Source organism: Dromiciops gliroides, chromosome 3 (assembly GCF_019393635.1).
Source record: "Dromiciops gliroides isolate mDroGli1 chromosome 3, mDroGli1.pri, whole genome shotgun sequence".
Taxonomy (NCBI): domain Eukaryota; kingdom Metazoa; phylum Chordata; class Mammalia; order Microbiotheria; family Microbiotheriidae; genus Dromiciops; species Dromiciops gliroides.
The window spans coordinates 269,781,369-269,802,845 of record NC_057863.1 but is presented as its reverse complement, the minus strand read 5'-3'; the positions used below and the strand labels follow the sequence as shown (position 1 = coordinate 269,802,845).

General features: G+C 38.1%; 1 protein-coding gene across 5 annotated transcripts in view; it reads left to right on the top strand.

Moving 5' to 3' along the window:
• The window catches only part of ITSN1 (intersectin 1), a 300,395-nt gene that overhangs the window by 136,197 nt on the left and 142,721 nt on the right, over positions 1-21,477 (top strand). For 4 of the 5 annotated variants that reach the window (XM_043990543.1, XM_043990544.1, XM_043990541.1 and 1 more), the window contains exons 17-20: positions 5,558-5,685; positions 12,369-12,589; positions 14,716-14,837; positions 18,864-18,878. In XM_043990543.1, coding sequence (XP_043846478.1) covers positions 5,558-5,685; positions 12,369-12,589; positions 14,716-14,837; positions 18,864-18,878 — 486 coding nt within the window. The remainder of the gene's footprint in view (positions 1-5,557; positions 5,686-12,368; positions 12,590-14,715; positions 14,838-18,863; positions 18,879-21,477) is intronic. The other variant, XM_043990542.1, reaches the window with a different exon arrangement.

The following is a 21,477-nucleotide window of genomic DNA, read 5'->3' as shown; positions in this document are numbered from 1 at the left end:
TTGGGGTTAAGTGACTTGCCCAGAGTCACACAGCTAGGAAGTGTTAAGTGTCTGAGGTCGGATTTGAACTCAGGTACTCCTGACTCCAGGGCCAGTGCTCTATCCACTGCGCCACCTAGCTGCCCCTATATTTTTATTTATAGTATTTCATAAAGTGGTGGTATACCTATAACAAGGTAACTTCACCTGAAACATTTTTCCATATTAAAATAATATTGTCACATATGTACATTTTCCCAAGATGAAGTGAGAAATTCATAAAACATTCAGTTTTTAGGGCTTCATACTTTACTGTCAAAAGAGAAGTAGCCCTAAAATATGTATTTGCATTTTATTTCAGTTCACATTTATTTTGTTTGACAACTCTATCTTTTTGATTGCTGTCACGTATAATAAAGCTTTCAGTTCAGGTAAAACAAAAAAAGAAAATAGCATCAGAAAATAAATTGGATACAAGAAAAATTGTGAATAGGAAGTCCATAGAATTTGTGTATTTGAGAACCTGTATGGGTAAGTGGGCCCATGCTTAGTACAGGTAGTAACTGGTGAATCAGGGTCTTAAATCCCAACCCATGGCTTTCTCCTTATAGCATACTGCCCTCATTATGGATTTTAAACTGTGAGAATTTTAAAGATCTCATGCTATGGAATATAAAACTTTATATTAAGAAAAAAGAAAGTTCTGAGCACATCCCTCTCTCTTCCATCCAATACCTTTTAAAGTGCCCATTAAAAGTAGAGAAGGTCAAACTTCTCAAGGTTTTAACTTTTAAAGGTAGAGGACAATGGATTTCAGTTAGTATCACTAAAAGTAATTAAATACAGGTTTAAAGAGGCTAGCTTATGATTTACTTTCCTAACATTTTATTCAGCTTTATAATTTCCTCTTCTTCTTCTTCTTCTTCTTCTTCTTCTTCTTCTTCTTCTTCCTCCTCCTCCTCCTCCTCCTCCTCCTCCTCCTCCTCCTCCTCCTCCTCCTCCTTCTCCTCCTGGGCAATGAGGATTAAATGACTTGGCCAAGGTCAAACAGCTAGTAAGTGTCAAGTGTCTAAGGCTGGATTTGAACTCAGGTTCTCCTGAATCCAGGGCTCGTGCTTTATCCACTGCACCACCTAGCTGCCCCCAGCTTTATTGTCTTTTAATCATCAACTCTCATGGGTTAAATGTTTTTGTCTAATCCCATATTATATGTTGTCATGTCATTATAGCATATTTTATTTTAAAATTTCTATAATTCATAAAAGTAATGACAAGTTTAAATATTCTTATCCAATGTTCCTTTTCACCTACAAAGCAGAATTTTGGTAAGCAGACACAGGACTGATTTCAGGAATTGGTGTGTTTGTTTTCATCACATCCTCTCTGTCCTCCTTTCCTCTCCTCCATCTTAGCTCTATCCTCCCCATTCCCTTTTTAGGAACTTGGTCCAGATGCTTCTCCATCTAGATCTTACCTTCCCAGTGCTGAAATAAATGTTTACATCTTATTTTATAGTGTTGAGTGCTGTCATCTGCTTTGTAAATAATCTAGGTTAAAGAAGCAGGTCAGAAGAGTACAAAGAGCCCAGAATATAAAGTTAGGAGACCTGGCTTTCCCACTTACTAACTATGTGACCCTGATCAAGTTACTTATCCTCTCTCAGCCTCTGTTTCATGAAGTATAAAACGGGGGTGATGATACCTTCACTTCCTGTCTCATGGGGTTATTGTGAGGAAAGCAAATCAAGTTTTCTTTTACTTGGTTTTTTTTGTTGTTGTTGTTATAATTAGTGTTTTTGGTGGTTCTTTCCATTAGTAAAACTAAGGTATTTGAAATAGATTGAATCAGAGGTTTTATTCTTATTTACATTTTGAACACCTGAATCAAATGACTTGGCAAATGTTTCATTTTGAGGAGCCTGTCAAGAAAATTACTCCTCAGGCTCCTAAGGCTGGCTTCATGTGGGGAAACATTTAAATTGTTGATCATTAAAATGTAGATTTCTGTTTTTCATTTTTGAAGCTGGAGCTGGTTTTGTCTTGTGGTTGATGACAACATACACCTCTTTAGTTAGGAAGGGTTTTTGAGGAAAAGGTACGATGAAATCTGAATGTATATTCATAGAACTGGGGTAGGAGGGTAACTCAAAAATATAGTACAACATGGAGGATATGAGAAGAAAAGGAGTCAATGAATACAGTCAAGAAAAAATGATCTCAGCAGGATAAAAAGGATAAATAATGGAGATGGCTTCTGAAAGGATCTGTATAGTATTTTCAGAAGCATTGGTTTGTTGCTGCAAAACGAATGGTGAGGTTTCATTATTCCTTAATTTATAGAAATTATTTAACTTGCACTTGTCCAACTGACATAGCTTCTGTTAGTGCTTTTATGGAATTAGTTTCTTCCAACAAATAGCAGTAAATAATATTAGGGGTTGAATAACTCTTTGAAAGTAGTACGGGTTAGAATGCACCAAACGTTCATAGTTTTCAAAGTTAATTGTTTTTCAAGCCTGATTTGTTCACCTGTAATGAACCAATTAATAAACATTTCCTAAGTACCTCTTAGGTGTGAGGCATCATGATAGATGATGGGCAAACAGATACAAAAATGGAAATTCCCTCCTCAAAGAGAACTTATATTCTAACAGGTCAGATAGTAAGTACATATATAAGTATATACCAAATAAATATAAATATAAATGGAATATATACTTAGTGGCTTTGGAGGGAAGGCACTAGCAATTAGTTGAACCACAGCTTGAGGGAAGAGAGGGATTCTGTGGATCAGAGGTGAAGAGAGTGCATTTCAGCCATAGGAATGGTCAATGCAAAGGTACAGAGGCGCAGATGGAGGAACTAAGAGGTCAGTTTGGCTGCTTTATATCATCTGGAAGGAGGAATAATTTATAATGAAGTTGGAAAGATAGGTTGGGGAGAAGTTGTGAAGACAGATTTAAAAGACAGAGGAATTTTTTATTTGTCGAGAGGAAATAGGAAGCCACTGGAGTTTACTGAATAGGGGAATAGAGTGATCAAATGTGCGCTTAAAAAAAAATACTGGGGGCAGCTAGGTGGCACAGTGGATAGAGCACCGGCCCTGGAGTCAGGAGGACCTGAGTTCAAATGTGGCCTCAGACACTTGACAACTTCCTAGCTGTGTGACCCTGGGCAAGTCACTTAACCCCAATTGTCTCACCCCCCCAAAAATCACTGTCAGTTGTGATTCACTTGGGGATGGACTGGAGCTGGAGACAGTGAGGCTAATTAATAAGTTATTAGAGGGGTGGCTATATGATTAGAAAAGTAGCCAAATGCAAGGGGTGTCATGAAGGCAGAAATGGCAGAATTTGACAAGTGGTTGAATATGTGGGCTAAGGTAATGAGAAGTTGAAGATGATGTCAGGGTTACAAACATGGGAGACTGGAAGAATGGTGGGTTCTTGACAGAAATAAGGAAGTTTTGAAGTGGCATATTGGGGGTAAATATGAGTTCTAAGTCTGCAGTGCTTCTGGAACATTTACTGTGAAGCAGGTATTCAGTTTGACTCAGGACTGAAGCTGGGTGTGGAGTTGTTGGAGCTGGATATATATACATCAGGAAGACAACTTCATAGAGATGATAATGAAATCTATGGGAGCTGAAAAAGTCACTAGATAAGAGAGTATCAGGAAAAAGTAGAGAAGAGGGCTCGGGACAGAGGCTTGGGAAACATCCCTGTTTTGGGGGAGGTGATACAACTAATGATCCAGCAAAGTATAATGAGAAAGGGTAGTTAGGTAGTAGGAGAAGCAGGAGAAAGTAATGTCATGAACATCCAGAGACTAGGAAGTTAGGAAAGAAGCATTTATATAACACTGTGTGACAGGCACTGTGCTAAGTGCTTTTTTATTACAGATATCTTATTTGATCCTCACAACAGACCTGAGAGGTAGGTGCTATTCTTATTTTCATTTTACAGTTGAGGAAACTGAGGCAGAAAGAGTTAAGTGATTTGCATGGGGTTAAGTGACAGCTAGAAAATATCTGAGGCCAGTTTTCAACTCAGGTCTTCTGACTCCAGGTCCAGTATTCTATCCACTGAACAACCAGCTAGATTAGAGATTACCCAGGAGGAGAGGATGGTTAACAGTGTCAAATGCATCTGAGAGATTAAGATTGAGGATTGAGAAAAGACCATCAAATCAGAAGCCAAGATCTCATTGGTAATTTTAGAGCAGTTTCAGTGATGAGTTTGAAAACTAGGCTGGAAAAAGTGAAGAGACTGGGAAAAAAGAAATGGAGGCAACAAAAGTATGAACAGTGTTGGGGTTTTTTTCCCCTAGGTGTTTGGTTAAGAAAGGACAGGAGCTTGATGAAATGGAAGGGTCTGGAGAAATTTTTTTCTAAGGATGGGGGAGACTTCGGGTATGTTTGAAGGTGTTATAGAAGGAATCAGTAGCAAGGGAGAGTTTGAAGATGTGGGAGGGGTGTGGGTGTGTGGTTGGGTATGATTGCCATTTCCTGGAAGACAGGAAGCTGTGGAATCAAAGGTAAACACAGAGAAGTTGTCCTTGGCAAGCAGGGCCAATTATTGCCAGAGACTGCGGGGAAAGACGAGAGAGAAGGGTTTTGCAGATGAAAAGAAAGGAGATAAGAGGGAGGTCATATTAAATGATCTTAATTTTTCTCCATTTCATAGTAACTTAGTAACAGTTTTAATTTTCTCAGTTAAGTAATTTTTGAGCAGACAGAACTAGGATAGGAAGAATAGTGGAATGCTTGAGGAGTGAAGAGGAAAAGTTTGTTGTAAGCTTCTCTGGGGGAAAGAGATGGAGAACCAATTAATAAGGAATACAAAAAAGGAAAGAAAGAAACGAACATAAGTTCCTGTGTGTTGTAGGACGGTGCTAAATACTTTATAAATATTAGCTCATTTGATGCTCACAACATCACTGGGAGGTAGGAGCTATTAAGAATGATCATTTTACAGGGGCAGCTAGGTGGCACATTGGATAAAGCACCGGCCCTGGATTCAGGAGGACCTGAGTTCAAATCCAGCCTCAGACACTTGACAACTTACTAGCTGTGTGACCCTGGGCAAGTCACTTAACCCTCATTGCCACGCGCCCCCCCCCCCCATCATTTTACAGTTGAGGAATGTTGGGGCAGACAGGGGTTAAATGAGTTGCTCAGAGTCACATAGTTAGTTTCTTAAGCTGGTTTTGAATTCACATCTCCCTGACTCCAGGCCCTGTGCTCTATGTATGGGCACCACTCTTGCTGCAATGAGAGCCTTGTTGAGGATGAATGATTCTAAGAATAGACCATAAGAATTACAGCCTTTCCATGTAGGAAACCTTCCATGCTAACAAAACCGTTATAAATTATTATTACCGGGGCAGTTAGATGGCGCAGTAGATAGAGCATCGGCCCTGGAGTCAGAAGTACCTGAGTTCAAATCCGGCCTCAGATACTTAACACTTACTAGCTGTGTGACCCTGGGCAAGTCACTTAACCCCAATTGCCTCACTAAAAAAAAAAAAAAGATTATTACCTTGTAAAAATGCTTGTTCATGTTTGTGGTCACTTTTAGGAACTAAGAGAAATACATAACAAGCAACAGCTCCAAAAACAAAAGAATTTAGAGGCGGAAAGGTTGAAACAGAAAGAAAAAGAGAGGAAAACAATAGAATTAGAAAAGCAAAAAGAGGAAGCCCAAAGGTAAGTTTCTTTTGTTTCTTATGGATGTTTGCAAAAGGGATTTAAAACATTTAATTCTTTCTCACCCAGACCTCTCCAAATAGTTCCAGTATTTTAAAAGGGGGGGGGGGGTGTAAAGCCACCTGCTTTAGCTTCTGTGTGAATAAAAGCCTTTGCATGCCCAAGTAGACCCAATAGCTTTGACTTGGTTCCCAGAACTCTCTAGTCCTGTTGCTGTGTCGATATTGGAATTATACAAGGAAATGAGAACGGTTGGTTTGCTCCTTTGCATGCCGAGAACCAAAATACGTTTCCAGTTCACAGCTTTTTAATAACACCAACAATTAGGAGAGCCAAGACCAAATCAAAGTACGGTGATGTGCTTCTCTTTAGTATTTCTCCAGCAGAACTCACACATTGTGTCATTCTATCCCTTATTTTCTCTTTCTTCCTATAGCCAATATAGACTTGAACACAAGAAGAGGAAAATGGCCACAGCTGCTTAGAGTACAAATTATACCCACCCACATCTATACACACTTTTTGGCATGTTTATTTTTGTTTGAGTGTGCTACACAGCCAAACAAAAGAACTTTTTATCCTTTTAAGTTTAGGCAATGCTCAATCAAGTTCATTTCAAACCTCTGAACCAGAAGGAATGTTGAGGAAAGGCAGGATGATGACTTGTCAGGACATAGTAGAAGGAATGAAAAAATCAATCAGTTAATATTCATTAAGCACCTACTATATTTCAGACACTTTATTTAGCACTGGGTTCTTGCATTGATCCCCTCTGTGGTCCGTTCCTTCTCTTCCAGATTTCAGTTAGGCACTGGAATGAGAAAAAAAGACTCAAATGTTTGGATTATCTAGTTAGAATGAAAAGATGAAGATTAAAGGGGTTTCCATCACTGTCCTTGTTTTCAAGAACATAAATTCTTATTAATTTTAATTCCTTTTTATCTTTAACCCAATAAGGTTAAAGTATGCCCTAAACTCAATATTTCCAAAACCAAACTTTTCTTGCCTCCCAAATAACCTCTTGCTGAGCCCCCTGTTTCTGCTAATGGTCTGCACAGCCATCTACTCAGTCATCCCTGAGTCCTTCCTTTCCTTATGTCTGGCCAACTGCCAACCATTATCAATTGTTAGAAGGGATTCTTGCTCCTTTGTGGGTAAGTGATCATCTGTGATTTGTCTTGGTGAGATAAGGCTTTACAAACCTTTAAATGTTTTATACATATTATTATTACTAATACAATGCACTGAACATGATTCGTATGTTCTTACTTTCTGGCTGGTGCTGTGAATTGGTGGAGGAAACACTTCTGCACTTTTATGTGGCAAAGTTGGAAGGAGAAGTTCTAGTTTGTTTGCTCTACTTTCTGATGAAGAGATGACTTTTATTCAAGACCAACACTTGGACATGTAATTTTGGTTTCATTTCCTCCCATTTTTTCCCAGTTCACTGTCCCCAAATCATCCCCTCCTCTACTCTTCAACCTTTCCCTATTAATATATACATATATTCTGTGCCAGTCTCTCTCATGATGCCTAGTCATGTATCTCCAACTACCTATTACATGTTTTGTACTGGGTGCCCCACTGGCATCTCAAATCCAATGGGTACAATGTTATATTTATTATCTTTCCCTTCAAACTTCCCTATTCCTATCAAAAGCAGCCTTCTAGTCACCCAGATTTGCAACCTTGGTACTATTCTCCATTATTCACTCTCACTGTATAGGTACAATTCAGTTGCCAAACCTTATTTCTTCTGCCCTGCCCCCACCTCACTCTGTCTCTCTAATCTGTCCACTTCTCTCTGCTCACATGGCAAGCACAGGCCTTTCCCCTAGATGATCACCATAGCCTGCTCATTGGCCTCTTTATCTCAGGTCAACAATAACAGGCATTTATTAAGTGCCTAGTGTGTGCCAGGTACTGTGCTAACTGCTAGGGATACAAACAGGATTCGTTGGGGGTACTATCAGAGGGAGGGCACTACCATTAGGGAAACCAAGAAAGAATTCTTGAAGAAGGAGGGACATTTGAAAGAAGCTAAAGAAACCAGGAAGCTGAGACAAGGAGGCAGAGAATTCTAGGTACGGGGGGGGGGGGGGGGGGGGACACGACCAGTGGAAGTACATGGGATTGGGAAACAGTGTCTTGCTGGAGGAACAGCAAGGAGGCCAAAGTCACTGAGTCATAGAATATATGGAAGAGAGTAAGTTATAAGAAAACTGGAAATGTAAGAAGGGGCCAGATTATGAAAGGCCTTAAGAACCAGAGTATTTTATATTTGATCCTAAGGGTGATAGGGTATCAATATACTGACTGAAAGATGGAGGAGGGTCAGGTCTGCATTTTAGGAAGATCAGTTTGATAAGCTGAATGGGAGATGGACTGATGTGGAGACCGACTCAAGTCAAGGAGACCAAGCCGACTAAGACTATTGCAATAGTCCGAGTATGAAGTGATGAGGTGATGCCCCATGACAGTGGCAGTGTCAGAAGAGAGAATGGGCACGTGAGAGATGTTTTGAAGGAATAATCAACAGGCCTTGACAACTAATTGGATATGAGGAGTGAAGTCAGGAGTATAAGATGACACCTAGGTTTTGAATCTGAGTCAGGAGGATATAGATGTTCTCAACAGAATTAGTGAAATTAGGAAGATAAAAAGCTTTGGTGTGAAATAAAATGAGCTAATTTTGGGATGTGTTAAGTTTAAGATGTTTGAGAGACATCCAGATGGTCAATAGGCAGCTATAGATGTAAGCCTGGAGACTGGCCCGGATAAATATATCCAAGAACGGTCTACATAGATGATCATTGAATCTATGGGAGCTGGTGAGATCATTAAGCAAAATAATAGAAAAGAGAGGAGGGGGCAGCTGGGTGGTACAGTAGATAAAGCACTGGTTCTGGATTCAGGAGGACCTGAGTTCAAATCCAGCCTCAGACACTTAACACTTATTACTGTGTGACCCTGGGCAAATCACTTAACCCTCATTTCCCTGCAAAAACAAACAAATAATGAATGCTTTGGGGGCAGCTAGGTGGCACAGTGGATAAAGCACCGGCCCTTGAGTTGGGAGGACCTGAGTTCAAATCCGGCCTCAGACACTTGACACTTACTAGCTGCGTGACCTTGGACAAGTCACTTAACCCTCATTGCCCTAACGAAAAGAGAGGAAGGCCCATAACAGTGGTTTGGAGGATACTTGGGGTTTGCAGACTTGAGCTGGATTAAGATAAAGCAAAAGGGGTTGATAAGGAGAAAGGTAGGAGGAGAAAAGGCAGACAGGTAGGAGTAGGGAGAGAGCCATGTCATAAAAACCTAGAGAATATCACAGAGTAGTGGGTGATCAGCAGTATCAAAAGCTACAGAGAGGTCCAGAAGAGAGAAGGCTGAGAAAAGGCAAGTAAGACATCACTGGTAACTTTAGAGAGAGTAGTTTCAGTTAAAGGATGAGGTCAGAAGCTAGACTGCAGAGACTTATGAAGACTCAGAGGAAAAAGAGTAGAGGCACCCATCATAGACAGCCTTCCTATGGAATTTAGTCACAAAAAGAAGAGATATAGGAACAGTTAGTGGGTCTGGATAAAACAAGTGAGGGTTTGTGTGGGTTTTAAAAAATTTTAAATTAATTAATTAATTAATTTTTGGTGAGGCAATTGGGGTTAAGTGACTTGCCCAGGGTCACACAGCTACTAAGTGTCAAGTGTCTGAACCCAGATTTGAACTCAGATCCTCCTGAATCCAGGGCCAGCGCTCCATCCACTGCGCCACCTAGCTGCCCCAAGGGTTTGTTTGTTTTTTTTAAGATGAGGGAAGCATGGATATGTACATAGACAACAGGGAAGCAGCCAATAGGCAGAGTATGGATGGCAGAGGGGCCAGTCTGTTTGAGGAGACAGATGGAATGAGATCATTTGTAGCTGTAGATGGCTTTGCCTTGACAAGGAGAAAGACTACCTCTTCATGTGAGATGGGTGTGAAGGAGGAAATATTGGTACAAGGCATCTGAGTGATATTAAATGAGGAGGAGGTAAAAAGAAGGAAATCTTGGTGAATGCCTTAGTTTTGTTTGGGTTTTGTTTTTGTTTTGTTTTTATTTGACATTTGAGGAGGGCAGGAAGACTATTAATATATTGAGCAAGTAAGAAGAGTTTCCCAGAGTGTCTAAGTGACCTTAGAAAATCTATAGACACCAGAGTGCCAATTGGGTGATAAATATGTATTGAATGCACTTTAAAAGAGGAGAGGTAACTAAGTGATAATGGTGGAGGGAGAGCGGGGAATGACAGCAAAGAGCAAAGAGTATTCCAATTTTTTCAACATGGCCAATGAATTAGGAATTCCAGTCTGTCTTCCACTTAGCTTCCCAAATGATTTTCATAAAGTGCAGTTCTGACCATATCACCATATTTGTTTCTCAATAAACTCATGACTGCCTATTGCCTTTAGGATAAAATATAAACTCCACTGTTTAGTTTTAAGGTTGCTTCATAAGCCGACCAAGTCTTACCTTTCTAACTCAGATTACTCACCTCCCCATATTCCGCAGTCCAGCCAAACTAGCCTTCTCTCTGTTCCTCACAAACACTCTAGTTCCTGTCTCTAGTTCTTGCACCAGATATTCTGAATGCCTGGAATTCTCTCCCTCCTCACCTATGTCTGTTAGAAGCCCTCCTTTCCTTCAAAGCTCAGCTCAAGTGCCACTTTCTATGAGAAATGTATTTTGATTCCTCTTATCTACTAGTGCCCTCCTTTCTCATACCCCCTCTCCCAAAATTCCTGTTGCATTTATATGTGCCAGTTGATATCTGTGTTATCTCCCCTGATAGACTGTCATCTCCTTGAAAGGAGACAGAGTTTGATTTTTGTCTTTTTGTCCCCAGAGCTTTGGCATGTGGAAGGCATTACTCTCTTTGGTTGATTGATTCATTTGTCTTCTGCTTATCATACAAATGAGGTTTTACACAACTTTAAAAGCTCTTACACTTAAGAACTTTAAAAATATTTTTAATTTTGAAAGAAGGTTTTATATATTATTGAGTTCTTTAATTCCACTTGAATACTATACTTAGTATAGAAAAGGTTAAGCCTTCTCACTTGCAAGTTATATTTGAGGTGAAAGGTTGGCAAAGGTGACCAATGCATGAAGACCATAATATGTATTATTACAAGGCCATGTGTTGTACATTGTGCTCATTATTTACTAAATTCCAATGGGGGCAATTAAAATAAATTATGTACTGGACTGGAAATCATGCCATTTTGTAAGTTAATGCCACAATTTAGATTTGCTACCGTCTTCTCTTTCCCCTTTCCTCATCTCCAAAATTTAATGCTTCAAGCTTACTTTTTAAACATATTCAGAATTAGGCTATTGTATTTTGGTTCTTCTTATGGTAATTTTTTTCATTAATTCAAGTATGGAAAATGCTGGGAGAGAAGCTATAGTGGGACTAGAGTGTGTATAATCATTTAGGGAATAAGTCATAGAAATGTTTTCTTTTTATTGCATATATATGTTAGTTTTCTTACACAGTAAGAAATTTATGATGTGGGAGAAAAATAACTTCAAATCTTTCTTCCTGTAAGTTTCAGGAACTATCTTGATTTTCTAATCCCCAAAGTTAGCAGAATGAGGAGACTTTGTATATGTAAGTCAGTTGGAAAAGAAAATGCTAATCAAATTCAATAAAACTACTAGTTAATAACATCTGGCAACCAACTGGTAGTTTTCAAAATAATCATCTTGCTGATTTCTCTTTTATTCTCAGACTAGTGTATTTGTAGACACAGCTCAAGACTCCTGAGGATGTGTTTGCCTGAGGGGACAGACAATTCAGTTATCTGGTCATTTATTTGTTAAAGCAAAATTGTATTTATATTTGTTGGCAGCTAGGTGGTGCAGTGGATAAAGCACCAGCCCTGAATTCAGGAGGACCTGAGTTCAAATCTGGCCATAGACACTTGACACTTACTAGCTGTGTGACCCTGGTCAAGTCACTTAACCCTCATTGCCCCACCAAAAAAAAAAAAGAAAAGAAGAATATATATATATATATATATATATACATATATATATATTTGCAATAAAAACATCCTATACTTACAAAAATTATGTGCATACACATTTTACAATTAAATGCCTCATTGTGAAATACGTTTTTCTCTTAATCATTAGAACTCCTTTCAAGATTAGCTTGTTCTTATTTTTTAAAAATCAGAAAATTTTACAAGTTCTCTAATTATCAGGTGCTTCAGAGGAACATAAACCAATGGCAAAATCAGAAATATATTCCAGAGCCTTTGCATCTGTGCCTTTGTATTTCTCAAGAAATAATCTTCTTGTTATTGAAGGTCCCATTGGCCAAGTTCTGTTTTGAAAAGAACTATTAGTAATATAGATAATAAATGAAATTTATATTGCCCTTTAAGGTTCACAAAGCCCTTTACATTTTCTTATTTAGTTTATGAGATAGTTACTCGTTATGATTCCATTTTATAGAGGAAGAAGCTGAGACTCAAGGAAATTAAGATCATTTTTCTTCATGTTAGGTGTCAGAGGTAGTATTGGAACTGAGTTTTCTCCTCTGACACCAAATCCAAAATTTTTTAGTCACCACACTGACTTTTATTAAATTGGACTCATCTCATTTGTTATTTAAAAAAAAAATTATTGGCAGACGTTCACAAGATAAGCAGTGGCTTGACCGAGTTCAACAGGATGAAGAGTATCAACGGCCAAAAAAACTCCATGATGAAGAGAAAGTAAGGGAAGAACCTGTCAAGAAAAAGGATGGTGAGGAAAAAGGCAAACAGGAAATGAAAGATAAACTGAGTAAGCTTTTTCAGCAACACCAGGAACCAGCTAAGCCCGCTCTCCAGACACCCAGCTCTTCTACAGGTATGGGAGGAAAGAATGTAGATGAAATCATTTGAGAAAAGTACATCCTTTCTTGACCCAGTAAGGAATTTCATTCGTCATAATCAGGCTCTATCTGATACACATACAGAAGAGAGTTTTTAATCTCTTCTCTGGGCTGAACAACTGATATTTTTAATGGCTATAATTTTTGAATAGGTAAGTGCATGTCATCACCTTCTCACTTTAAGTCATTATCTCAATGGGCTCAAACTGTTTCTATTAAAAAATATGCAGCTAGGTGGCGCAGTGGATAAAGCACCGGCCCTGGATTCAGGAGTACCTGAGTTCAAATCCGGCCTCAGACACTTGACACTTACTAGCTGTGTGACCCTGGGCAAGTCACTTAACCTCCATTGCCCTGCAAAACAAAACAAAACAAAACAAAATATGCTTTGTGGATGCTTTGAAAAAAATCACTCTCATTTCCCAATACTCACTCTATGTAGCACCCTCCCTTGTAAAAAAAAAAAAAAAGGAAGTATAGTAAGCAAATTGTATTGATACATGACCAAACCCTTTTCCCACATCTATAGTGTGTCACCCAGCTCCAGGGATGAGGAGGCGTTAACGAAAGTGGAATGAAACATTATCACACAAATCCCCACTCACCTTGGAGCATCCTAATATTCTGATGCTCTTTCAGGATGTAACTTTCTTTAGGAATTGTACAACTCTTTCAGAAGTGGGAATCAACTTTTTCTTCATAGACACACAATTTGTGACAGTACATCTGGTCTCAAAATCACTTGTGGGCTGTACCTTTTGAAAAGTCTGTGGGTTTCTTTGCCCTACATGGGATCTTTTCAAATTTGGGGGGCAGGGCAGGGTGTGGAGAGAGATTTTTTTGAAAAGGAAGGCAGAAGAAAGACCCATCATTTAAAGAATAAACAATGGGTAGCACTGTGCCCTGCATATGAGTTGGTTAAATTGAAATAGGGGAACCTTGGTAAGAACTGCGATTAGACTGAGCCTCTGTATCATCTGAAGAACTTTTCTAAAGAGATGGTATAACTTTGTATAGTTTTCAATAAACCATGTGCCATTAAAAAAATCATTAAAAAATATCATGTTTTCCCTTTGCCATTTGTAAAAAAAATTTGATTTTTATCATTGTTATCAGTCTCTTTCCTGAGGCGGTCAAGGAATCACTTAACTTTATTGTGCCCTGTTTTCTTTAGTTGTAAAAATTTGCCCTTGTATAACAAGAAAATGTCCCCAAATGTATAACATAGTACTTAACACAGTGAAAATTAATATCATCTTCTACCTCCCGAAGAAATGTAAGAAAGATGAATGTGGGTCATGGCACTTGGAGCTTTGGGGAGTTCAAATGAATCATTAGAGACAGAATTTGTTGTTGTTGTTCTTCTTCTTTTTCATTATTTTTTTGCTTTGAGACAGGGAGACTTACTTTTATCCCTAGGGAATTTAGAGAGTGGCTGACTTCAATAATCAGGTGTTTGTGAAATCAGTACTTTCATAATGGAAATGTGTGTTGCTTTGAGGGTTATTATTTCCACATTTTTTATAAATGTGAAAATTTTCACACCCCATTGATAGATTCATAGATTCTCTCCTTGGCTAAATTAAGTTTTGGTTTACAGTCTGACAACTTCATTCCCTTCAACATTTGCAGAAAATATTTGGCCCAAGCCAAAACTTAGAGAGAAAGAAAACAAATGTAAGGTGAACCCCCTGTCAATATTTAGATAATGACAGTGTTTTGCAAATTTGAAAGTGCTATAAAATGGTGACCTTTGACTCTTCTTCCATCTTTTTCCTCCCCACATCTCCTTCTTGTTCCCTTTTTCTCTTTTTCTTTTCCCCCAAAGAGGAAGGGGGTAGGGTGGAGTAGGGGGGCTATATCCGGAAAACTGGAACTTAACTAAGTGCCAAATATGTCTGAAGTGCTGATGGCAGAATTGGATCTACCTTGTCATTCAATATATATTTTATAAATTTCCCAAGTCAGCTTTGATGTTTCAGGAATATTAAGGGAGATCCAAGGAAATATTTCAATTGTTAGATCCTTTGCTTTTTATTAATTCTTCATTTTTTAATATGGTGGGTTTTTTTTTTCTTCTTTCCCATATCTTTATAAACAGAAAAAGGTCCACTTGCTATTTCTAGTCAAGATGATATAAAGGTAGTGTATTACCGGGCACTGTACCCTTTTGAATCAAGGAGCCACGATGAAATCACCATCCAGCCTGGGGACATAGTCATGGTAAGAAAGAATGTTTTTGTTGGCAACATCATCTACTTTGTAGTTTCCTTCACAGTCATTTGTAAATATAAGTAAGTTGTATTAAAGTCTTCTTTAAATCCAAGGATCATTGGATTTTTAGTAAGTTTTCAAATTTGAACAGCATGTTTTATTTTTCTGTTCCATGTTCTGAAAATCTAATCTTAATGTCACTTTAAAATGGAGTCACCATATAGAAAATGCTACCTAAAAATATCTACCTAATTATAACATTTTTGAATGAATTTTATACTCTGAGAAGTTTTCAGAGACATGCTTTTAAATGAAATACAAATATCGCAGGACATCCTTATGGTTGTCATTTATAGCTTTGATAGGTATGGGTTAAAACTCCTCAGTGCTTATTTATTTATTTATTTATTTATTTATTAGTGAGGCAGTTGGGGTTAAGTGACTTGCCCAGGGTCACACAGCTAGTAAGCGTTAAGTGTCTGAGGCTGGATTTGAACTCAGGTACTCCTGAATCCAGGGCCAGTGCTCTATCCACTGCACCACCTAGCTGCCCCTCTCAGTGCTTATTTTTGAAGCTGCAAAGTCCACTCAGAATTCGGATTATATAAAATATGTTGAATTAACCTGCATTTGTAGCACCCTACTTAAAACATTACCCAAAAAGCAATTCAGAATTTTTCTTTTTCTGTCATTCTTCAGTTTCTTTAAACTTAGAATTTCCAGTCATAATGTTCTGACAGGAAGGAATGGGCACACTAGACTTTCATATTCAAGTTACTAAATAAAACAATAGGGTGTTACCAAATGCTTTTTTTACGAATATAAAACCAGCAATTCCAAAAATGTACTGTTCCCCAAACTGTAAACTATTGTAGAAGTGTTCTCAAAACAAAAGCTGTTAGTATTTTGTTTTTCTATTAGCTTTACTACCTCTGACTATATTCAGTCTGCATTTTGAAAGACCTCCCCTTTCCACCCCCATCACCACTCAGTACTAAAAGTCAGATATAAACAAAATGCATACAAATTTTTATATTCAAAATATATACACACTCAGAATAAGCCTATCTTCCTAAATATGTTATATTCTTAGGAGGAAGGGTGTTATTTAAATACAGTATTCTGTCATTTATATACAGAAGCACACTTGTTTGTATACTTACATTGCCTCTCTTTATGCAATAAAGAATAAGTACCTTATGTTGTTCTTTTATGGGAGAAATATATGCAGGAAGAACTGGGGAACAATCCTTAAGGAATAGGTGAGAAAACAGAAAATCCATGCTTCTAATCCCTTTCCCCCATTTGTGATGGCTGTTTTATTGCCACTTCCCTTAGTCTTAAAATAGTGAAATCAGAGTTCCCCAAGAAGTTCCAAAACCTTAAATCACAGAAACAAAGTTTACTCTTCCTGATGTTGGTTTTACTTAACACTTCCCTCGAGTTCTGGTGTAAAGCTATTCCCATGTATGTGGGGGTAAGACAAGAGCAAGTAGCATTTGTGAAAGACTCATCAGGTACTATGCCTGCTCCTCTAGATTTGGGAACTTCCCAAACTTAGTTAATTCAAGTTGCTTTGAATCCAAAATATGATAACCTGTTAAAGCACATTAATAAATACATGAGAAATCCATTATATAACAGTTAAAGAAGTTAAAACTATAAGTGATTACATTTGAGCAAGAGGATAGGTACTAAAATGCTAATTTATCTTTTCCTTATTGTGGTTATTCTATCTCATAGCCTCTTAAAAACAACCTTTTGAATAATACTTGAATTTAAGCATGATGGGTTAAAAATTACTCATTTTGTTAAGTTCCCTTCACATGGGTCACTCCTTGACATGTCATAATAGAAAATGTTCAATTATCCAAATGTTATAAAAGTTGCTTAACATTTCTTATTGTTCATGCTTAACAGAGCAGAATTTATTCTTTCAATTTCAACTAAAATTGAAAAGCTTTTGCATGAACAAAATCAATGCCTCTAGAATTAGATGTGGGAACAATAAATTTGGGGCGGGGGGCAGATCTTTGTCACAGACTTCTGTGATGTATAGAATCCTGACACAAATATTTCATAACTGATACAAGTTTTTAAAAAAAAAACATTTAATAACAAATAAGATTTTAAGGGCACAAGAAACATCTCCCAGTAGTTAAAGAAATAAATAGGCAGTTTTAAAAAGAGGAAATAGAAAGGGCATGGAGCATGGTTTAGTGGGGGTAAGCAGTGTGGTACAATGGAAAAAGCAAAGGGCTCGGGGTCAGAGGTGGTTGTTGAATCATTTCAATCATGCCTGACTCTTTGTGAGCTCATTTGGGGTTTTCTTGGCAAGGATACATTGGAATGGTTTGCTGTTTTCTCCTCCAGCTCATTTTACAGGTGAAAAACAGAGGCAAACAGGGTTAAGTGACTTGCCCAGGGTCACACAGCCATTAAGTGTCTGATGCTAGATTTGGACTCAGGAAGATGACTCTTCCTGACTACAGGTCAGGCACTCTATCCCTTGGATCACATAGCTGCCCATGACGTCAAAAGTCCTGGATTCAAACCTCAGCTCTGCTACTTATAATCTATGTGACTTTGGGCAAGTAATTTCACTTCTTTGGAACTCAGTTTCTTCATGTGTAAAATGTGGGGGTCAGACTCAGTGATTCTGATCCCTTCTAAATCCGTGATCCTATAAGAAAGAGTTGTCCAAATCATTAACAATACAGGAAGTTCAAATTAAAACAACTCTGAGTTTTAACTTTACACTACAACCCATTAGACTGCAGAGATGGTGAAAGACAAGAATGATGTTTCAGTGACTGTGGAAAGATAGGCATGCTAACATGCACTGTTGGTAGAGCTATGAATGGGTCCACTCTTTCAGGAAAACAATCTATAAGTGTACTAAAAATTTCTATAAGCCATGCAGAACAACTGAGATCAAAGACAAAAGGAAATTCCCATGCTTAGAAAAATATTTATAGCAACATTTTTTTGTAATAGCAAAGAGCTAGAAATGAAGTGGTTGTCCACAGATTAAATAGTAGCTCAATAGAATGTAGTATATGAATGTGATGGAATATGAATGCATCATAAGAAATGATGAATATGAAAAGCAGAACAATCCAGTGGGCAGATTTGCAGTCAGCAGACCTGAGTTCAAATTCCCTCTCTGTGTGACATTGGGCCAATTATTTGATCTCTCTGGGATAAATTTTCTCACTTTTAAAAGAAGGGAGTTGGATTAGATGACCTTCAAGGTCCCTTCCAGTTCTAAACCTGTGACCTTGTGCAGTTTTGTTGGTGATAAGAAACTATATCTTTTTTTAGGCCATACTTAGGCCTACCCTTGGAGTTCTTCTTCTTCTTCTTCTTCTTCTTCTTCTTCTTCTTCTTCTTCTTCTTCTTCTTCTTCTTCTTCTTCTTCTTCTTCTTCTTCTTCTTCAAGTGAGACAATTGGGGTTAAGTGACTTGCCCAGGGTCACACAGCTAGTATTATGTGTCTGAGGCCATATTTGAACTCAGATACTCCTGACTCCAGGGCCGGTGCTCTATCCACTGCGCCACCTAGCTGCCCCGGAGTTCTTCTTATAAATGGGCATCTCTTCTTGAATTCAGCAGGAAAGCAGCAAACTGTCTTATCTGTAAAGTTTGAAGCATGGAAATATAACTTAATTTATGTTGTATTTTCAAGCATTCTTTTAAAAAAAAATCACCTTATTAGCGGGAAATATATATAAGGAATGTACAGCCCTTCATAATTCCTCTTGGTGTTCAACAGTTGCACAGCTTATGTTACTTCAAATTAACCTCTTTTTTTTTTTTCAATCATGAAAGAAGGGGAAAAACCCCCAGTGACATTAAATCTTGGGTCTCCCCACCCCATAATTTAATTGAACATTTACCTACCAGCTTCATTAGAGTCAGTTTAACAACAAACATGATGATAAGCATAGTTTAAATATACTGGTAAGAGTAAAAGATTTCATGAAACATATTGTAATATTGCCTTACTTTCAAATCTTTGCTTTCCTGATGGAGGTTAAAGGGGAATGGGTAAGTGCTGTCAGGAAGTCTATATTTTTTTAAATGCATTTTTATCACCTTATTTCTGTGTTGATAACATATTTTTGTCTGTCTTGGAAACAAAAATACATTCCTGAGTTTGTCTATCAAGTTGTGAATTTTTTCAAAGAAATGCAAATTCATTGAGTTTTTTTGGTAATTTTTTTCTCTGAGTGAAAAACAAATTTACTTAAAAAGAAAAGCAAGTTGTATGTAATATTCACAGTTTCATGTACAATCCTATTTTTTCCTATCTGCAACATATATGGAAATGCTTATTTATTTGATATTAAATATAGAACAAACAAAAAATAAAATTCTCAAAAAGAGAGATCATTAGTAGCTTTAGAAAAAATAGTTTCAGTCAAGCGATAAGGATGGAAGCCAGATTGTAATGATTAAGGAGTACATGAGAGGAGAGAAAGTGGAAGTAATGAATGTAATGAATGTAGACTGCTTTTTCCCCCTGGGAGTTTGGTTGAGAAAGGAAGGAAATAGATAGTAGATGGCATAGTCTAGTAAGGTGCTAGGGAAGGTGGTGAAGAGGAAATGTTTGAGGTTGCCATCCGCTGAAGAAGATGGTAAGTTATGGGGATAGAGAGCATATGTAGAGAGGTTGACTTTCATAAAGAGAAGGGTAACCTCATAGGTCATAAGGGTCAGTGGAGCAAAGGAGGAGAGAGTGGTTCACAATGATGTCATGGGATTTGAAGATGAAGAGGAGAGAAGAAGAAATTCACATCAAATGGTCTCAATATTCAGTGATTCAGACCAACTTTTACCAAAGGAGAAAAAACAAACCCCTTCTATTGCCCTTTCTTATATTCTCATCCCCATTCACAATTCAACCATATCCCTCCTGCCAATCCAAAGTCCTGGAATCACCCACCATCTTTCTTCTTCATTCATACTGTTATATTTTTGAATACCACTGAAGGAATTTGTATAACCATACCAAGTGAATCCTCGACAAATTCATATTAAGTAATAGAATTTTAGCCTTTTAATTTTTTCTTGATTTGTTCTCCTACATTCTTTCCTCCCTTAGCAATTGTTCTGACCCTTCTCTTTTCATGAGTTATCCCTAATCTCCTTCCAATCCTCCCTTCCGCTCCCTGCCAATTGATAGCCTTACCTTTTTAATGAGAAAAATCAAAGCTAGGGGCAGCTAGGTGGCACAGTGGATAAAGCACTCTGGCCTTGGACTCAGGAGGACCTGAGTTCAAATCCAGCCTCAGACACTTGACACTAGCTGTGTGACCCTGGGCAAGTCACTTAACCTTCATTCCCTCTCCCCCCCCCCCCAAATCAAAGCTATCCATCTAAAGGGGCAGCTAAGTGACAGAGGGACCTGGAGTCACATCCTTTGTTCAAATCTAATCTCACACTTACTGTGTGACCTTGGGCAAATCACTTAACCCTGTTTGCCTCAGTTCCTCATATGGAAAATGATTGGAGAAGGAAATGGTATCTTTGCTAAGAAACCCCCAAATGTGGTCTTGAAGAACAGGATAAGATTAAAATAACTGAACACTTGCACTTTTTAGCTTAAGACACCTCAACATCTTTACCTATTCTTTCCTTTCTCCTTAGGAAGCTTACCTCATTAAACATTTTTTTTTCTCTTCAGTCCCTCCCTGTCCATTGAATCCTTTATCTAATGGCTATAATTATGCTTAGATCTACCCCATTCTTTAAAAATCTTCATTTAATTCTGCCATCCCTTCAACCAATTGTCTTTATCTCTTCTCCATTGTAATGCCAAACTCATTATCTCCTTGGTTTCACTGCTTACTCCTCCACCCCTTGCATTCTGACTTCTCACTACTGGAATTGTTCTCCCTAGGATTGCCAACCCAGGCTTAACTGCTAAATCCAATGGCCTTTTCTCAGCTTTCATCTTTCTTAACATCTCTGTAGCTTTTGAAGTATTGACCATACCCCCTTCCTGGTTACTCTCCTCCTTTGGCTTCCATAACACTGTTATCTCCTGGTTCTCCTACTTAACTGATGCTTCTCCTTAGTCCCCTTTGCTGTACTCAATTCTGGGCTTTCTTCTTTATATACGCTCATCTGCTTTGTTGACTTCACTAGTGCTTGTTCAATGATTACCTATCTACAGATGATTGCCTTATCTCTATGTCTAAGTTCTGTGTCACCAATTGCTGTCAAGCCATTTTCTCTTAGATGTTATCTCAAATTTAGCATGTATGAAATTGAGCTCATTATATTCTCCATTGAACCCACTCCTTCAGACTCCTCCCAGCTTCTTTTGAGAGCATCACCATATTTTATGGTCACTTAGGCTTCTGACCTTAAGGTTATCCTTCTTTTTCCCTCACCTCCAAAATCTAGTCAGTTACCATATTCTACTGATTCTGTCTCTGTAATATCTCTTGCTTCCATTCCCTTTTTTTCCATCAACATAGTTTCCACCTACTCTAGTTCCGGCACTATTTGTCTGCCGGCTTTCACTCTCTTCTCCAATTTTATCTTCCACACAGCTGACAAAATAATCTTCTTCAAACACTGATCTGACCATGTCACTCCCTTACTCAAAAACCTTCATTGCTTCTAAAAAAAAAAATAC